The 18,962-nt window shown below is 42.7% G+C and overlaps 1 protein-coding gene across 4 annotated transcripts in view; it reads right to left on the reverse strand.

The window, feature by feature from the left end:
• EPS15 (epidermal growth factor receptor pathway substrate 15) overlaps positions 1–18,962 on the reverse strand; it is a 54,475-nt gene that overhangs the window by 21,873 nt on the left and 13,640 nt on the right. For 3 of the 4 annotated variants that reach the window (XM_081913932.1, XM_081913931.1, XM_081913933.1), the window contains exons 2-12: positions 18,053–18,094; positions 15,985–16,074; positions 15,222–15,269; positions 12,794–12,889; positions 11,151–11,213; positions 9,610–9,735; positions 8,472–8,531; positions 7,638–7,829; positions 7,413–7,558; positions 6,307–6,463; positions 2,132–2,217 (exon numbers count right to left, since the gene is read on the reverse strand). In XM_081913932.1, the coding sequence (XP_081770058.1) occupies positions 2,132–2,217; positions 6,307–6,463; positions 7,413–7,558; positions 7,638–7,829; positions 8,472–8,531; positions 9,610–9,735; positions 11,151–11,213; positions 12,794–12,889; positions 15,222–15,269; positions 15,985–16,074; positions 18,053–18,094 (1,106 nt within the window). The remainder of the gene's footprint in view (positions 1–2,131; positions 2,218–6,306; positions 6,464–7,412; positions 7,559–7,637; positions 7,830–8,471; positions 8,532–9,609; positions 9,736–11,150; positions 11,214–12,793; positions 12,890–15,221; positions 15,270–15,984; positions 16,075–18,052; positions 18,095–18,962) is intronic. The other variant, XM_081913930.1, reaches the window with a different exon arrangement.

Below are 18,962 nucleotides of genomic sequence, written 5' to 3' on the forward strand. Positions count from 1 at the left end.
GATGGTGAATTGTAATAATAATTTCAGGCAGCGACCATTTTAGATGAGTCCAATTGAAGAATGATCGCTGAGGCGCAGGTCCTTTTGGGCCTGGAAGAGGACGGAACAGGGGCAGGGTGGAACAGGGGCGCTTATGTGCGCTCTACCAACACGTGTGGGGGCCAGGAATGGAACTCTGTGCAAAATGGTCACCGCCTGTATAATAACAACAATTTTACGCAACTATTTCAGGAGATTAATATTGTGATGGGGAGGGGGAAAGGGAGAACCAGCAAGTATGAGGGTGCCCAGTATGCTAGCATTTCAGGTTTCCTCTTCGTTCTTTAATTTTGCAGCGACAAACACTTCATAGTGTTCCAAAGATAGTTTAGGGGATTAACGAAAGATTGAAGAAGTATCCAAATCCTTAGAGATACTCTCAAGCTTGGGAATTATTCATGCATTTCATTATTTTCAACAGGTAACATGGCCTGCCACTTGATGAACGACTGACAAGTTTCCCTTGCTGTGATATTCAAGGCAAAGTAAAATCTCATATGCAGATTTGCATCTGTTCCTATAGCTCTTTCCTGTATTACAACTATTGAGATCTTCCACAACAGACAACATCCATAAATAGCACCAGAGATGAATGTGCTTATAATCAGCCAACACAGAAGAAACTAAAATAAACAGAACAGCAGAGGTCAACTGAAGGAGCACCCTAGCCGAAAGGAAAAAAATTCACACAATTCTGCATTGACATTGATGCAGGTTTCTTTTGCAAGGCATCACATATGCTTTGTTTTTCATTCAACATAACTAATTTCATTATTTCAGTATTGTCAAGGCTATTGGTCCTATCTCTGTCAGAGAATACCAGAAGCCACTGCCATACAAATACTGTGCCTGACTATTATGACCAACTGCTTTGAAATCCTGAAGGCGAAGATTGAAATTAGAAAAGGAAATGTGTTTTATCAAAACACTACACAATTGAATTATTTCAAAACAAGTATATAAACACATACCAGCCTTCTCTTAACCACTGTGTAAATACGGATACATTGAACTGTACTGTACAGGGGTTTTTTAAATTCCCCTGATCAAGAACACAGATATTCAGTTTCCTAAGGTAAGGACTTTTTTCATTTGTTTAAGAAACAAATGTAAATCCACTTGGAAGAATTTATCTAGCGCATGCTGTTATATCTAGGTCAGATAGGCACAGTCGCAGCCAATAATTTCTTAGCACTGAACATAAAAATACAGAAAGAAGTTATCTGAATAATGCACATAAACATGGTAGACTTTTAAATGATAAAAATTCAAGTAACCTCAAATAAATCTTACATTAGTAGACAGATGCAATATTAAAGGCAAGATAAGGTAGAAGGCACCTTACATATTCCTCTGCAACTGGATGTTGATAAAGGCAATACTGACAGACTACAAGTTCATTCTCTAACCTTTCCCCCCGTTCATTTTTCCAACTGATTGACTCTACATTTCAGTCAAAGTTTCACAAGTCTTATTTTGCATTTCCATCTACCCCCGCACCAGCTCTCTCTCTCACTTCTCTATCCACCTCTTCTACCCTCTTCTCTTTTCCATCAGCTGTAAACTGTCTCATTTCTGTAAAGTGCAGGTACAGCAGTGGATGTGGTAGACCGTTGCCTTGTCCCTGTTATTGACTGAATGAGAGCCTACAAACTGAAGCTCAATCAAAAACAGACTGGGGCACTTTGAGTGGCTTCCTGACATCAGATGGGATGGCAAATTTAATAAAAAATAAAATAAAATTATTTCCCCCTTCTCTAACCTAAACATGCTACTTTGACTTTCATCACTTCATAAATCATTTTGTACTTCTCCCTTTCAATCCATCTTCAATATCTTGCGTCTATAATCATAAAGACCAGGTTCATGATTTTGGTGAGCCCATGGGAGACATGCCCTTGAACCTGAAGGCATATGAGGTACCCATTAAGCATTTCATTCATGTAAACATGACAAGCTACATAACATGGTGGGGTTCTAGGGGGTGCATTTTGTTTAAAGCAATTGTACCTTCCTGCTATGTAGTGTAAATGAAGTTATGGGCAATTAAATGAAAACAGTGCAAGCAAAATGCATAATTCTATTTACTTACTTCTGTAGTTCAACTATTTCATTGCTTAAAGTATCCAGCTCTTTGATTGCTGAAAAGTCTGCAACAGGACTTGGTCCTAGCATGTTCTGCAAGACAAAGGAGAAAATATGGTTTGCCATGGATCAAAACAAGCAGCCCAATTTGTAGTGGTGCAAGTAGCTGAAGTAGCATCCAATCCATGGCAAGGAGGCAAGAAACGTCTACAGCACACTGCCCATACACACCTGTGCTCTAACTACAAGTCGAGGTACAATAGTTGCACTGGGTTTCCTTTGATCCTATCAGGTTTTCAGATGTTGGGACTGGATACAGTGGAGGTATAAAGGGGCTTGCCCAATCCATTCTATACAGGGCTGTTATAGGGGGATAAGCACCAGAACCAGGGCCGTCTTTACCCGGGGGTGCAAGGGGTGCGGTGCAAATTCTGGGGGGCGCCAAATGTTTAGCCACTGCAAACTGGTCCCTCTCGATTGGCGGCCACCCCACTCTTCCGTCAAATACTCCTGATGTGTCAGGAAACAAAAGCAGTTTTTTCCTGCTGTGTTGTTATAGGTGAGCCATCCCCCCCCCAAAAAAAACAAAAAAGCTCCACAACTTTGAGTTCACCCACCCCACAAAAGAACACTGGGTGGATCTTTGCACCCCAGTGGCACATATGCTAAAGATGGCCCTGACCAGCACAAAGGCTACAAACAGTATAGTATAATTTGCATATTAACTCATTAGGAAGTAATGAGGTTCTCTTGATAATTGTTGCCTCATTCATGTTAGTCAGAATTTTGCAGAAAGTCTCCTACTGCTTTACTTGCAATAGTGACACCATAGCTGTATTTGTAAAAAGAAGACATTATGCAACAGATATATGCTATTCACCTTCCGATATGAAGATGTGAGTAGAAAATGTAACTGACAAGGTGCAATTTAGAGTACAATTTTAACCAGGGAAAGACACAAGCTTAAAAGGTAATCCAAGTTTTAGAAGTACAGTGCTGCGCTGCTAAAAAGACACGCTATTGCTGAATTCCTTATGTCATATTCAATAGTCGCAGTAAAGTTGATAACATTTCTTCCCTTAACAGCCAAAAATGCAATTGCTGTCTACACTGCTAACTTAGATTGTCAGTTGGTTAAGACTGAATGTGCCTACCTATAAGCTAATTACTCTACAGTGTAATTGATTTATGATAATTGAAGCAAATGTGCAATTCTGATGAGTAATTGCATCTTACACCTGGGCATATATAACCCCAAGAAACTGATAGTATAATCTGTATTTAAATACTTTTTTACCTAACACTATTTCCTTCGTCTAGGTGTCAAAATAAAGTACGTGGCAGTACAGTGGTGCCCCGCTAGACGAATGCCTCGCAAGACGAAAAACCCGCAAGACGAAAGGGTTTTTCGGTTTTTGCGACGCTTCGCTAGACGATTTTCCCTATGGGCTTGCATCGCAAGACGAAAGCCCATAGGGAAATCTCGGGGACCTTTTTTTAAATGCTGGCGGTGGGGAGCAAAGCCTTCCCCCCCCCTCCGGACTTCAGAAGAGGTCCAGGAAGGCCGGCGGGGGCGAAAGGCTTTGCTCCCCACCGCCAGCATTTTAAAAGCGGTCCGGGATAGCAGGGAAGCGCTTCCCGCTATCCCGGACGGCTTTTGAAGGCAGGCAGGGGGGGCAAAGACTTTTGCCCCCCCTGCCTGCCTAACCGGGGGCTTTTAAATCGCCCCGGGACTGTCCGGGGCGATTTAAAAGCCCCCGGACGGCTTTTGAAGCCTCCCCCCCCGCCCGGCTTCGGGGCATCATCCCGATGCCGGGCGGTGGGGCAGGAAAGCCTCCCCCAGCCGCCCGGCATCGGAACGATGTCCCGAAGCCGGGCGGCCGGGCGGGAAAGCCTCCCCCCCCCCGCCCGGCTTCGGGGCATCGTCCCGATGCCGGGCGGTGGGGCAGGAACGCCTCCCCCAGCCGCCCGGCATCGGGGCATCGTCCCGATGCCGGGCGGTGGGGCAGGAACGCCTCCCCCAGCCGCCCGGCTTCGGGGCATCGTCCCGATGCCGGGCGGTGGGGCAGGAAAGCCTCCCCCAGCCGCCCGGCATCGGAACGATGTCCCGAAGCCGGGCGGCCGGGCGGGAAAGCCTCCCCCCCCCGCCCGGCTTCGGGGCATCGTCCCGATGCCGGGCGGTGGGGCAGGAACGCCTCCCCCAGCCGCCCGGCATCGGAACGATGTCCCGAAGCCGGGCGGCCGGGCGGGAACGCCTCCCCCCCCGCCCGGCTTCGGGGCATCGTCCCGATGCCGGGCGGTGGGGCAGGAACGCCTCCCCCAGCCGCCCGGCATCGGGGCATCGTCCCGATGCCGGGCGGTGGGGCAGGAACGCCTCCCCCAGCCGCCCGGCTTCGGGGCATCGTCCCGATGCCGGGCGGTGGGGCAGGAAAGCCTCCCCCAGCCGCCCGGCATCGGAACGATGTCCCGAAGCCGGGCGGCCGGGCGGGAAAGCCTCCCCCCCCGCCCGGCTTCGGGGCATCGTCCCGATGCCGGGCGGTGGGGCAGGAAAGCCTCCCCCAGCCGCCCGGCATCGGGGCATCGTCCCGATGCCGGGCGGTGGGGCAGGAACGCCTCCCCCAGCCGCCCGGCATCGGGGCATCGCCCCGATGCCGGGCGGTGGGGCAGGAAAGCCTCCCCCAGCCGCCCGGCATCGGAACGATGTCCCGAAGCCGGGCGGCCGGGCGGGAAAGCCTTTGTCCCCCCTGCCTGCCTTCCCAGGGGCTTTTAAATCGCCCCGGACAGCGGAGAAGTCCTCCGCTGTCCCGGGCGATTTTAAAATGCCGCCCGCCAGAAGAGGTCGGGGGAAGGCTTTTTCCATAGGAACGCATTAATTGATTTTCAATGCATTCCTATGGAAAACCGTGCATCGCAAGACGAAAAACTCGCAAGACGAAGAGACTTGCGGAACGAATTAATTTCGTCTTGCGAGGCACCACTGTATATTATTCTATCAATGTTCAAGTACAGCAAAGACCTTGGGATGACAAAAGCTATATGATAATAGCACTACTTCTGAGAATTAAGCAGCATTCTGCTGTTTCAAATAAAATGTGACATGAGAAAGATGCTCATTATTAAACAGTCAATATTGGAAAAGTGAAGAATCTCTAACCTTGAGATGGCAGATTTAAGAAACTGACAGTATAATAAAGATGTAAAGCAGAATGGTGCAGAATGGAAAATATAGTCCAAACTAGGAAAGACATAGAAGGAAAGCAAACATACAAAAAAGATTAGTAAAGCAAGAAATAAAAGCAGATTTTCAAAATAATGCAAAAATAAACCTGATATTATTGAATTCAAAGAAAATGCAGAACTTCTTGAGAATCATTTCTGGGCAGGAAGTTTGATTCATTTTGGTTTAGCACAACCAAAAAGAAATTTTCTACGGCCAAATGAGCAAAGAACACTATCAACACAAATCTGATTTCACCAAACTTTTGTTTTTACCTGGCATATACTGATTAAAAATAAACCGCAAAAAATGATGCGAGACTTAACCCTATTTAAATTTGTTATTATAGTAGGTCATCGTTAAAACAAGGAGGTTAGGAATCATGCAAGTCCTTAACATGAAATGCACATTTTTAATGTTACAAAGGTGGGCAACAGAATTTATGTATTGACAGTGCCAGTACTTCCTGGCCAGGAGTTTCTTGAACATGCAGCAGCTCCACCCCTCCCCTTCAGTGCAAGATTATAGACACTTCCATGTGTATGCCTCTGTTGCGTGTATTGAACTGCCCCCAATATTTTTACCAAATCTCATCCTGTACAACTTTGTACTGAAGCCTAACCCTAAGAGCCGATGAGAAACTCTATGAGCTTATGACAGCACTAGATTAAGCAGAGCCTCTTTCTGCTGACAGTACTCATAAACAGGTCCCAATCCCTTCCCCCTGCTCCAAATTCAATCATCTCTTCCTTTCTTTTTTTAAAAAATCACTTGTCTGCTTTCTTTGTTTATGGGAGGGGGAAGGGAAAACCAACAAAATAGATATAAGGTAGTGAACTCAACTCTCTGTTCAGCAGAATTGTTTACATGTCATTAGGCACACTAACCCAAGGGCCTGCTACACAAAAAATAAGGGGATATCTTAAAGTATGTCCAAAATATCATAAAATATGCAAAAATGTCACCTTTTGTTGAGCAGTTCTCTCTGACGGAGGGATCATATCTGCAGTTAGCACCTGAGGAGGATCAATGCCCTTTGTCAACTTCAGATTGATGAAATGGAAGGCCAAGGCAAACTGTTCCTGGGAAAGCTTCCCACAATCCCTTGTATCGCATAGAGCCCTGTAGAAGCCAAAGGGAGAAAGATTCAACATTTGTTCTCCCGCTTAAAAATTATGCATTCATTAGAAGAATTATGGAACTTTGATGCTGGTATTGAAACTTTTGAGTATTTTAGCAGATACACAACAGTCTTCTCAGTACAGTGGTACCTCGGGTTACATACGCTTCAGGTTACATATGCTTCAGGTAACAGACTCCGCTAACCCAGAAATAGTGCTTCTGGTTAAGAACTGTGCTTCAGGATGAGAACAGAAATTGTGCTCTGGCGGCACGGTAGCAGCAGCAGCAGCAGCAGCAGCAGCAGCAGCAGGAGGCCCCATTAGCTAAAGTGGTGCTTCAGGTTAAGAACAGTTTCAGGTTAAGAACGGACCACCGGAACAAATTAAGTACTTAACCCGAGGTACCACTGTACTGCAAACAGCAGTAGGTGCAGCTGGGACAAAGAACTGCAGTTGCCCATCACCTAGATGCACTTTGACCCAGCATGGCTACTCTTACAAGGAAGAGTGTGTAGCATCTTCCTTACTTTTATACTGTAAGCAGATATGTAAACTTGTGTTTCTTCTAAAACATTTTAAAGCAGAAGTACACCCAAGCTGTGTACCAGCTCCTTCAGAGGGTGTGTAACCCCATCAGAATCTGGCAGCCTCCCATCTCAAATTAAGAAATCTATCTGGGTTTAGTCCCAACATGCACTTCTACAAACACAAGGCCTCCATCGGTTTGTGGAACCTTCTCCTGGAGGAAAGGACATAGGCACCAAAGGTAGACACAAATCCCTGAATTCTCCTGTTAAAACATGTAGCCAATTCAGTTAGACAAGTCCTGTGCATGCACATACAACAGTAATTCTTCCCTAAAAACTTAATTCTCTACAGATAACTACAGTTACCCTACATCAACACTTTAAAAATGGAAATTATGATTGTGCCATTAAAAAATATATTACCAGATGTGTGCAAGTATGGCAGAAGGCAGGCCGGTCTTTAAGAATAATTCTCTGGCCTCCACACCAGAGACGAAGCCATCCATGTCTTTGTCAGTTTTCAAAAAAATGTCATGGTATTTTATCTTGTCTGCAGGTGATACAACCCACTGAGGAGAAAAAAAGAGGTCATTTTTCCATTACGCATCTAGTAATATAGAACAAAATACTGATCATTGGTGAGCTTGCCTGTGGTGATGGTGCTTTGAGGCTTACAGGTGGCATGGACTGATGGGACTCTTTACTGGATGCTGAAGGTGGCAACAAATGCACTCCACCTGCAATACTGACACCTTTTCGTTTAGAAGGTGGCACCAATGCTGGAGGCAAAGACATTGGCACAGGTTCCTTCTCAAGAGCACAGTACACCAAGAACATGGCCTGAAAAATAGTTTTGAAGAAGTACAAAAGATGGGCACAGCATTAGCTTATTATTAAGCAATTTCAACGCTTATATAATCAACACAGCAACCTGGAAGAACAAAACCTTTAAAACCTTCATTCAACCTTTAAAACATTCATGTACTCCTCCATTGCTAACTTGATCTTTTCAAAGTTACATTTAGAGGCATTACATTGCCAAGAGTGGGCAATTCATCAAATACTGCAACTTAAAAGCATTTTCAGTTTTTGCAGCTTAGGGCATAATTCAATGTTCCATGAGTTGAAATCGGTTTTGCTCACATATAGACAGCATTAAGATACAACCCTATGGGTGAGATTAATCTAACCAATCCAGTCAGTGGAAGCCCTACACAAGGATCTTCACTTGCACAATGTCCCCAAAATTGGGTCTGGAGGTTAGGGAGAACCCTAGAACAGTGAGGGGGGTATCATTCCACCTAGCAATTAAGTAGGTGGTGGTAAATTTAGTTTCTGCTCTATTCCAAGAACCTGTCTGATCTTTGGATTCACATTCCTCTAAGAAAGTACAGTATGACTTAAAGTGTAGACTATACTCTATTCAACCTCCGGAAACTTTAAAAAGTGTGTTTAGAATCTCACGAGGACCATTATACTTACAACTGCAAATTCATCCCGATCCAACATTCCATCATGGTCAATGTCACTGAGCTCCCAAACCTAAACAAAAAATGCACATGCCTACATTCAGGACACAATGGAACATTCTACCCTTGTTTCATCATATCCCTAATGTTTTTTTCATTGTACTGTTAAATACCAACAGCACTAGACATTGGAAATCTGTTTTTTCTCTGAGCAAAACAAAAACCAAACCTGCCACTTCTGGACCATGACTAACTCTCAACACCGGATTATTAACTAACTTTTAGGAAAATCTAAAATTTTAGAATAGCCTGAACACCTTTTCACTATTACTGCATCCGGCCCATAATGACATCTATTGGCAATTCAAACTGCAATACAGCAACCCTACGAACCATATTATTATGCTTGTGCTACTCATCTCAGGGCCAAACTGCTAATTACATGGAGTTCCTTGAAACGACTCCCTCAGATGCTTCTTTTTATACATGAAAAGCAGCTACTTGAAGCTGCAATCAAGTGCAGATGGATGGCAGCAGTCTTTCCCTTCCAAAAACACCCTCATCAATGTTCTTTTCTCGCTACAGAGGGTTTCAAGAGGGAAAACGGCAGAAGATAAATAGCTAAAGCATCATTTCCTCTGTTCCTAACTGAAGCTTCAAGCAGGTCATTTTCTTATTTAAAAGCAACTTGAGGGGGAACTATTTCAGAACTCTGTGTAACATGTAAAACAGGGCGGTGAACAGAATATGGCCAATGGAATCAACTGATCAGCACTGGCAGGAAGTCCTACTTGCTAAGGCACAGTTAGAGTACACTGTAAGGCTCCCTGTTATTCATCTGCATTCATATCTTTACCTGCTCCACACCCATCATGTACGCCCCGGGGTTTGGGGCAGGTGGGCATGGATTCCTGCAAGGCCTAATCTGTCCCACAGGTCCCCTGCCACTAAGGCAGATCAACAACCAAACAGAAGGGGTTTGCTTATAAAGAGCTGCCCCTTGTAGAGATCTCATTCTTATAATCTATGTGTGAAAACCATGCATGAGATAGAGACCTTCAGGGACGCTCCAAAAGTTACGAATCATCATCCTATGGGATTCCACAGGGTAAACACATGTTTTGCCTTGCTAAAAAGCTTGTCATTCTTACCCTTCCCAAGATGTCAACTGGCAGTTTGGAGTTCAGCAGAACAGGTTTCACTTTATCGCCTGACAACAATCCATTCACTGGGTTCAGACTGTCAAAGATAGCATCATATTTGGCCTTGTCTTCTACCTGGTTTTAGAAATCATATTAAAAGAGCCACACTTAATTTCACAGGAATATTGACCCAACCAAAAATTAACTAGTCAGTATGAAATGAGAACAGGCAGAGTGCACACAGAAAGAAGCACACAAAAAAAAGAATACTGGACAGTGGGAGAAGCCAGACAGTGGACCTCTTATGAGATGACTTCAGTATGAATATCTGAATATAAAGTAAATAAGTGAGCATCAAATCAGAAGGTAAATAGTGTTTTTAGCTCCATTCTACTATTTTGTTTTTAAAATCCACATATACTGCTCCTTAGATGTTTGTAGAAACCATCCCAGGAAGCACCATTTAAAACAATTTTTGTACCAGAATCTCAATGGGTCTGAAAAGTAGAGGCATTCCTTCTGTTGCTCCATTTAGCTGCAAGTCAACCAGAAGGTGCTGGTGAACTCTCTAGAGAAAGGACTTTGCCTCATGGGAAACCTTGCAATACGTCACAGATTTTTATTTATACAGTTACAGGTGGACAAGAAAATTTTGCAGTGCAGCCCTAGTCCCTAAAACCAGCAGCAGCTTTGTGGCACCATTCAGAGATGCAAGGTGGAAAATGGGTCTTTTAAAAATTCTTTCTCATTCTCCTTTCCCCTACTGTGCCAACCTCAAGGATTCATGCTTGCTAAAGTCAATATGTCTGGAGGAACAAAGGTCACAGGTATATACTGGGATATAAGAGCAGGCAGATAAGTTGACACAGCTATGATGGGACTCTCGACAGCAAGGCTAAAGAAATCTGTGCTGGAAACAGGCAGGGAGCTACTGTAGGGATATCATATGACCAGAGTGACGGAGAAGCGACTGATTCTGGTGACAGAGCTTTCTGGTAAAAGGGTGAAGGAGCCAAGTGTAATAAGAGATGACTAGAGAAGCAAGAAGAGGCTGAAGTAGTCAAAGTAGGAGATGACTCAAGAGTTTTTGGAGAGAAGGGCCATTTCTAATGACTATGTTAAGCAGCAGCTTGTGCCAGCTATGGTTTAGACCTCTTGCACATGATTTTAACCACATTCGGGAGAAGCCAACAAAAATAACATGCACACACGGATGCATCTACCACTCCATAGTTAACTCCAATAGTTGATCAAGTGAGAAAGACACACACACACCCTTCAGGAGCTTGGCCAAATATCCAAGACAAGAGATGTGAATGTGCTTTTACACCAACCAACAGTCATGAAACCCAGCCAAGCTACTACAAAGAGAGGAAGTGCTACATTGCAAGGAAGTATTTGTTCAGTTGGGTAACAGGTTTTGTTTTCAAAGAAGGGGCATAGCAAGGAAAGTTGGAGCATCAACTCCAAATAGAAGCTTAATAGGCAGAAGCTGAGATACACTGAAAAAAGCATTCACTTCAGCTAAGATTCCAGTTCTCTTCCCTTACCTTAACAGCCCATGGGATATCAGCTGGCACTCCCCCAGATAATAAAGGGCTAGAGGAATCATTCTAGTGGAAAGAAGAATTATTTCAGTTGTCCTTACTTGGAAATGACAAGCAACTGTCATTCAGATTTATTGTAAATTCCTGCTGCGTAAAATAAAGTCAGAGTGCCTGAATCTGTATTAATGAAGAATGATTTCAGCAGTGAGCTAAGATGACTTAGCTTACATTACAGTATGTACATATTGTTTAAGGAAAATATGATGGTGTGAATACCTTGCAATATCAGCCAAAATGTGGACTAATAATTCCCAAAATGTCTATGTTGAAAAGTGCACTGTGTACAATGATAATTCCCTACTATGTGCTCGAAGACATAGTGTGTGCCAGAAGAAATAAGATAATTAAAAACTGCTGTGAGCTCTAATTACCAACCCACAAAGGTGAAATGTGGTCAAAGGAAAGGATTCTAAGGCTTCTTAGAAACTGACCAACAGTGATTAGCACATCTAATCATCCAGTATTAATTAATATTAAAAAGATCTTCTGAAAGCAGCAATTTTATGCTCTCTCACACACATAGAATCGGCTCTCAATTTCAATTTCTCATCTTAGTGCATACCCAGTTATTTTTTTTAATAAGGAAACTTTATGTCAGGTTATTCAACAATTTGATACTCACATTATCTTACAACATGTAAATATAACAAAGAAAGCGCAATATGTTGCTTTTCCAATTTTGACACAAGTAAAAGGGAATATTGTGGAAGAAACTTTATAGAACCAGCTTGGATTGATAGTAATAGTAATAATAATATATTATTACAATATAATAATAATAATAATAATAATAATAATAATAATAATAATAATAATTCCATGCCAATCTGGCTGGGTTTCCCTAGCCACTCTGATGGCTTACAGAATATATAAAACATAATAAAGCATCAAAAATTAAAAACTTCCCGATACAGGGTTGCCTTCAGGTGTGTTCTAAAAGTTGTATAGTTCTTTATCTCCTTGACATCTGAAAGGAGGGTGTTCACCAGTACCGAGAAGGCCCTCTGCCTGGTTCTCTGTAACTTCACTTCTCACAGTAAGGGAACCAGCAGAAGACCCTCGGAGGAGGACTCATTGTCCAGGCTGAGTGATGCAGGTGGAGGTATACTGATTGGACAGGGTGGAATGAATTACATTATTTTTCTGAAGGAGTGGCCAGTTCCAATTACTGCCAGAGTAGCTGCTGAATGAATTGGAATATATGGGATAGGACTTATATCTGCCCCATAGCCAAAGGGCTGCAGAGGTGGGGTAACATGGTTCACACGGTTCAAGGTACAACAGTCAGTGAGGACCTAAGACCTGTTAGGTCATCGGTATTTGAATTCTGTACTCTGAATATTACTATCACCAACACTGCACATTTTGCAGTATTTTGAGCATAATTTGTGTATATTTTTAAAAGAAAAGGGGACTAAAGATGTATTGTAAGACTATAACACTTGACAACAATTAAGGCACTATGTAAGATGCTGCATGAGATGATTTTTTTCAATGGTGTATTGATAGCACATGCTACATAGCATAATGTTTTCAGGTTTTATTGTATGGAAATACTGAAGGCAAGACTTTTTTAAAGTTCTTACAAATCTAGGTGGAGGAACAGGCAAGTTAAGACTGCTCAGTGAAACGTCCAATCCATTCTGTGCACAGGCAACAAGTCGTAAAGCCACAAAAAACTCCTAAAAAGGAAAGAAAATTAAATTAACATAGAACCGTTTTGTCCCAAAAAATGTATCAAAACACACACACCGCAATTCAAGTAAAAAAGCAAAAACAACCTCTTTTAACCTTCAGGGTACTCTTCCTTCCATTGCAAATCTTGATGTGGCTACTAGAGGCATGCTAAAAGTTTAGGTACCTCAAAGCAGCTTGATATGGTTTCCTAAACAGTTCTTAAAATGCATCAATATTCAGCATTGGAAGAAGGGAGAGCACACACCGAGGTGATGTAATTTAAAAGACATTACATTTGTTTACACATTCTTCTGCGTTCTAATCTTATTATAAATCCTTCACATTTCCAAAAGGTTAAGCTGGGAGAGTAAGCGTTGCTTCTTAAAAACTTTCCTCTAATGCACAACACATCACTCACTGGCCTAGCTTTTCTCTTTTGTGTTAAAAATCCAGCTTGATCCACAATGTTATGCTGTTTACTCTGCAATCTAAGTATTCTGTGCTGTATAAGGCAGTAATCAAGGGCTAGATCCATGGCTTGTGTGGGGAAGCTTGAGCTGTTCATCCACTTCCTAAAAGAAGCTCACTATGTTACCCAACCAGCTGCTCCCAAGTTGCAGGGAAAATTCAGAAGTAGAGTGCAATATGGTGCAAAAGGCTGCAAGTGGATAAAGGCACCCACTGCACATACAGAACAGCAAAATATTTTGGATGCATCTAAGAAACACTTTGGTGTTAGCATTACAAATAAACATAATGGGCAGAGCAGATTTAACTGTGATTAAGCAATGGGTCTCCCTTGCCAACCTAGCAGTTCGAAAGCATGTCAAAGTGCAAGTAGATAAATAGATTCCGCTCCAGTGGGAAGGTAAACAGAGTTTCCGTGTGCTGCTCTGGTTCGCCAGAAGTGGCTTAGTCATGCTGGCCACATGACCCGAAAGCTGTACGCCGGCTCCCTTGGCCAATAAAGCGAGATGAGCGCCGCAATCCCAGAGTCGGCCACAACTGGACCTAATGGTCAGGGGTCCCTTTACCTTTTTAAGCAATGGGTAAGGAGCAGGCCTCAGAATTGCACATTCTAATCCCCCAGCCCCTCTCCTTACACAAATTATTTTCACCCTTCTCTGTTGGCCTCTACCATGGTTAAATGCTTCAGAATGAACCCTTGTGATGAGGGAACTCTAGCTTATATTTACCTTACTCAAGGCTTAAGGCTGTTGGGAATTGGGAAGAAATAGCACGCAGTCCTCTAATGCAGTGTTTCCCAACCGGTGTTCCGCGGCACACTAGTGTGCCGCGAGACGTTGCATGGTGTGCCGTGGGAGGGAGGCGGGCGAGTCGAGCGGCGGGAGCGCAAGGCTTGCGGCAGCCGGCAGCACAGAGCACGGGACGCCCTTCGGAGGCCGCCCCGTGCTCCGCGCTGGTGTTGGCCAGCCTTGCGCACCCGGGGGATCTCCCCCCGAGAGCGCAAGGCTTGCGGGCGGCAGCTGGCAGCGCGGAGCACGGGGCGCCCTTCAGAGGACGCCCCGTGCTCCGCGCTCGTGTTGGCAAGCCTTGCGCACCCGGGGGCGCGTGGGGCGCCCTGAAACAGAGGGTTCCCCATGCTGCGGACTGTAGCCTGCCGCCCGACGCGCGGGGCGCCCTGAAGCAGAGCGCCCCTCGCGCCAGGCAGACATGGGCCAGCCCCACAAGCTCGGGGGACAGCGGGGAGGCGCAGCACCGCCATCCCACTGTTCCCCGACCTGGTTTTGGGGGGGGAAATAAAGGAAAAAAATTTTTCCTTTATTCCCCCCGCAAAAAAAGTAGGTGCGTCCTATTTCATAATAAAGTAATTATAAAATACTTTCTTTGTGTTTATTTGATGCCTATTAAAGAGAGTTATTTTATATATAGTCAATATAGGCACACAGTTAATTTTTTAAACATTTTCTAATGGTGGTGTGCCTCGAGATTTTTTTCATGAAACAAGTGTGCCTTTGCCCAAAAAAGGTTGGGAAACACTGCTAATGCATGCTTGATCTTCTAAGGATGGTTAAAAGATTGAGAAGATTACATCTGTATATCATCCTTAACTGAGTTCCACTGTTTTCCTTCAGCTAGAAGTGTAGTAACTGAGTTACTGCACCAAGTAACTGATTCCTGCTCAAGAAAGTATTTTTTCATCCACTATAATTTGTAAGCCCATTTCACTAATGATCCAGTTGTGTCTCAGTGTGTTATGAAGATACAGATGTCTCTAACAGAATCTAACTTGCTATAAACTGTTATAAAAATGCTTTTTTACTCTCGTTATCCTTTCACCATATACATTTGAAGAAAAATATATCATATTTTTACCTGTTTGTTTAAGATTCCTTTGCCATCTGTATCAGCAAGGTCCCAAACCTAAACAGTTAGATGAAAGAAGCATTTAAAGTACTCCCAGAAATATATTTCCCCCACTTGAACGAGCAACAGTTTTAAATAATAACCCCAAAAGTTTAACCACATTATCTTAACAGTGCATTGATGAAAAGTGTTATTTATTCTATACCTGACACCTTGGGCAATAGTATGAATTTCAGTTTAATGTTGAGGCTTTAGTTTTGGCAAAAGGGGAAACAGAGCTCTAACAAAGTTAATAGCTCAACAAACTGAAGGGCGTATAAAAACCTCAAAACAAAACATCCATACACAAAATATGTGCAATCACTTTTCACCCATGCATTTCAGTGCTCTAAGTTACTCTTCTCTCATTTGCAGGCACTTTCATACATTATAGGGAAGTATGTTTTTCTATCTATAACCAGTGCATATTCAAGCATTCTGAAGTGTCCTATGTTGAAAAATATTCCAAGCTGCAACTGGGTCAGTCCTTAGAGAAAGTAAATGTAGAGGCCACTAGGCACCAGAGAGATAAGCAAGACAAAGCCTATTTAAATTGGCTTCGGCGCACCTAACTATGGGCTGGATTGTGACTACTGAGCGCTCCACAAAACACCCAATTTTTGTTTCATTCAGGCCTACAATCGTACGAAGCCTTCTCCTGGAGAGATAGAAAGGCTTAAGGATTGGAAGTATCTCTCCACCCCAACCCCCATATTTGATTCACAGTTAATACCTTCCCAAGTATCAAGTCTGTCAGTCCTGATTTTTTAAGGAAGACAGCTGCATCAGAAGCCAACACCCGCCCAGAGTTACTAGGATCAACCTGCAAAAAGAAGGCATATTGAAGATTTGTTATGTAGCAATTTGCACACTAAATATCTTACAAAAAGTTTTGTTACTGACTTACTTGAACGACTTGCTGAACTACTATTAAGGGTACAACACTCTGCAAAATTATTTATTTATCTGCAACTACAAATGATACAGTGGCCAAATACTGTAGCCAGATGGTCTTTTTAAAACTAATGAGTACTTCGAAGCTACTGATACACCAGGCTCTGTATACTGGAAAACAAACTACAGTAAAGTATTGTGAGGTCCTTTCCCCAACACCACCTTTACCCTAGAAGAGCAAGGGACAACGCTGGAAGGTACAGAACTGGCAGTGTTTTCCTGGAAGTACTTGCGAGGCTTCTCACTAATTTCGATTGTTAAGGTCAAAAAGACTGACAACGTCAGGCAGCTAGCAGCTGTCAGCACAGCACTACATTTTCCTTACCAGGAGGAAGAGCAGATACACTGTGACTAGAGCAGCTATCCAATGTTTATCTTAGTTTGTTTCAACTGAATAACACTAGAGCGTTGCTTTGCTTCATTCTAGTCTGTGACTTGTACATTTTTCTACACTGTGGTAGCCACTATGGTGCTCTCCATATGTTGTGGACTACAACTCCCAGAATCCCTGACCATTCGCCACGCTGGCTGGAACCAATGGGAGTTGTAGTCCAACAACATTCACACTGGGTACCTCAACACAACCATGGTCCGTTTAATCCCCTTCCCTGCCTTCTGCAAGATCCCTACAGCTGCCAGCCAGAAGCTCCTCTTCTCTTTGTTTATAATTTCTTTTAGCATGCTTAGTGTGTGTTTTGCTCATTCAAATGTTGAATTTTTAAATAGAAGCATTCAGTCATCCAGACTGTGCTAGAGAGGAGCCATGCAATTCTTACAATATTATTCTATTATGAATTTACTTTGAAATAAAAGTTCCTATTAACTACTACTAATTCTCTCTATATTCTGCATCAATGTAATGAATATTTGCTAAGTAATAGGTACTTAAGTTAGACGTTAAATATCTCTGCATCTAAAAAAAGACTGGGAATCCATAATCCATAAACAGTCCTCATTTAGCTCAGTAACAATGCAAAAGGGAACTTCCATTCTACCAAAGCTCAGTGGTACAGACCTAATGGCTAGGACTGCCAAAACAAACAGTAATTTAGATGCAATGCTAGTCTTGTGGCAATGCAGGCTATTTAAACTTTTAGGTAATCAGAACAGAGACATTTGCCTTCTTGTGGGCATCATAGTACCCAAGGCAGGTCTTTTTTTGTTATCATTAATTCATTTCATCTTAACATAAAGAAATGCAGGACTGATGAGAGGTATATATTCATCATGCAGAAGGGAATATGTATTTACAGCTGTCTTGTTATGTATATATTAAGGGTTTTAATCTATTTATTTTGTGCTTTCAGTTTCCAACCAGGCCTTTCTTTTCTGGTACTTACAAATATTGGAACTACGTTAAACTTTGAGAGCTGTCCAGACTGACAGGCTTAAAGCACAGTCAGTTAAGCTGAACTATGCATTCAAAGACACAGCCTAAGAAGCTACTGGACAGAATTTTTACTGAAGATATGTTTAGTTGCTTCAACAATGCGACATAATGAGCCACAGTATATTCCTCTTGTAATGGTATAAATCCATTACTGTCTGGTACGAGAGGTTGGTAGGGCCTAGAGCAATTAGCTTTTGCAATAATTGCTGATTTGTACTGGTACAAGTGATTGTTTGTATAAATATGAATGTCATAAACAGTCCATTGTACTGCAAAGCTACTGAAATATCCTAAGAATTAACTTTACACCCAAAATATTTACTTCATTCTATTGCCTAAAGGCAAGAAGAAATTATCTGTTTTATTCTCCTCTTTAGTATGTCCATCCATAACTACCCAGTGAGGAGATATTCTAAAAGCAAATACTGTATAAGCCCAGGAAGCCAGCCACACTTACCTGTCGATAGAACTTCTCATACACAGGATTTGCACTTGACAGCTTTGTCGGAGGGAAGAGAGAGAAAAAGTTTTTAAAATACTGCTCGATTTTAAAGATTGTAATTAAACAGGGAATACATTAGCTTTTTCTGTCAATATCAAAGATTAGACTTCAAGAATGGCATTAGGTAAGTGTTCAGAAACAGAGACTATCCATTATTGCATAGAAGAGCAATATACAGTACATTACAAAGTCTTATGTGGCTAGAGATTCGCATTCATAGGAAACCACTAAACCTATAAAAATATCCTACAGCAGGCTCACCAATGTACTGAGGCACAAACTTTTACAGGCATGAAACCTACTTTTTCAGATGCATCTTCTTGCCCATGAAACTTCATGTCACAGCACACTGGTGGCATTTTGAAGACTCGTAAGACTATTTTTGCTAAAACAGACTCTGGAATTTGCTGCAGTTACATTTAAGGTTTGGCTGTGTGTACTGAAGCATGTGGTTATCATGGCGTCTTTGAATGCAAACCTTAGATTTGATTATTCATTGGTCTGGCATGGAATTCAAGTAAAATAGGCGTGTCATTCATCGAGACACACAAGCTTGCTGTTTGACCTAGTTTGTACGTGTTTTTTCAACTCTTACATAGCAGAATTTGTGGAATGGGAGCATCAGTCCTGGCTTCAGTCAGTGGGATTTTGTGTTTCACAATTATTGTTACACATGTGGAATGCTGCTAGTCCCAAAGCCTGCAAGTGTTCGGTTTATATAATGTTTCAGAGTGGAAAAACAAATGGCACATAACTTCAGGTCATATCAACAGCTAGCCAATTTCACAGCACTGTATACACACTGCATTTGCGATTCCCCCCTCCATAATTGTTAACAATTTGTCACCAAATTAATACAAGTTTA

This window comes from Podarcis melisellensis (genome assembly GCF_964234715.1).
Source record: "Podarcis melisellensis genome assembly, chromosome: 6".
Taxonomy (NCBI): domain Eukaryota; kingdom Metazoa; phylum Chordata; class Lepidosauria; order Squamata; family Lacertidae; genus Podarcis; species Podarcis melisellensis.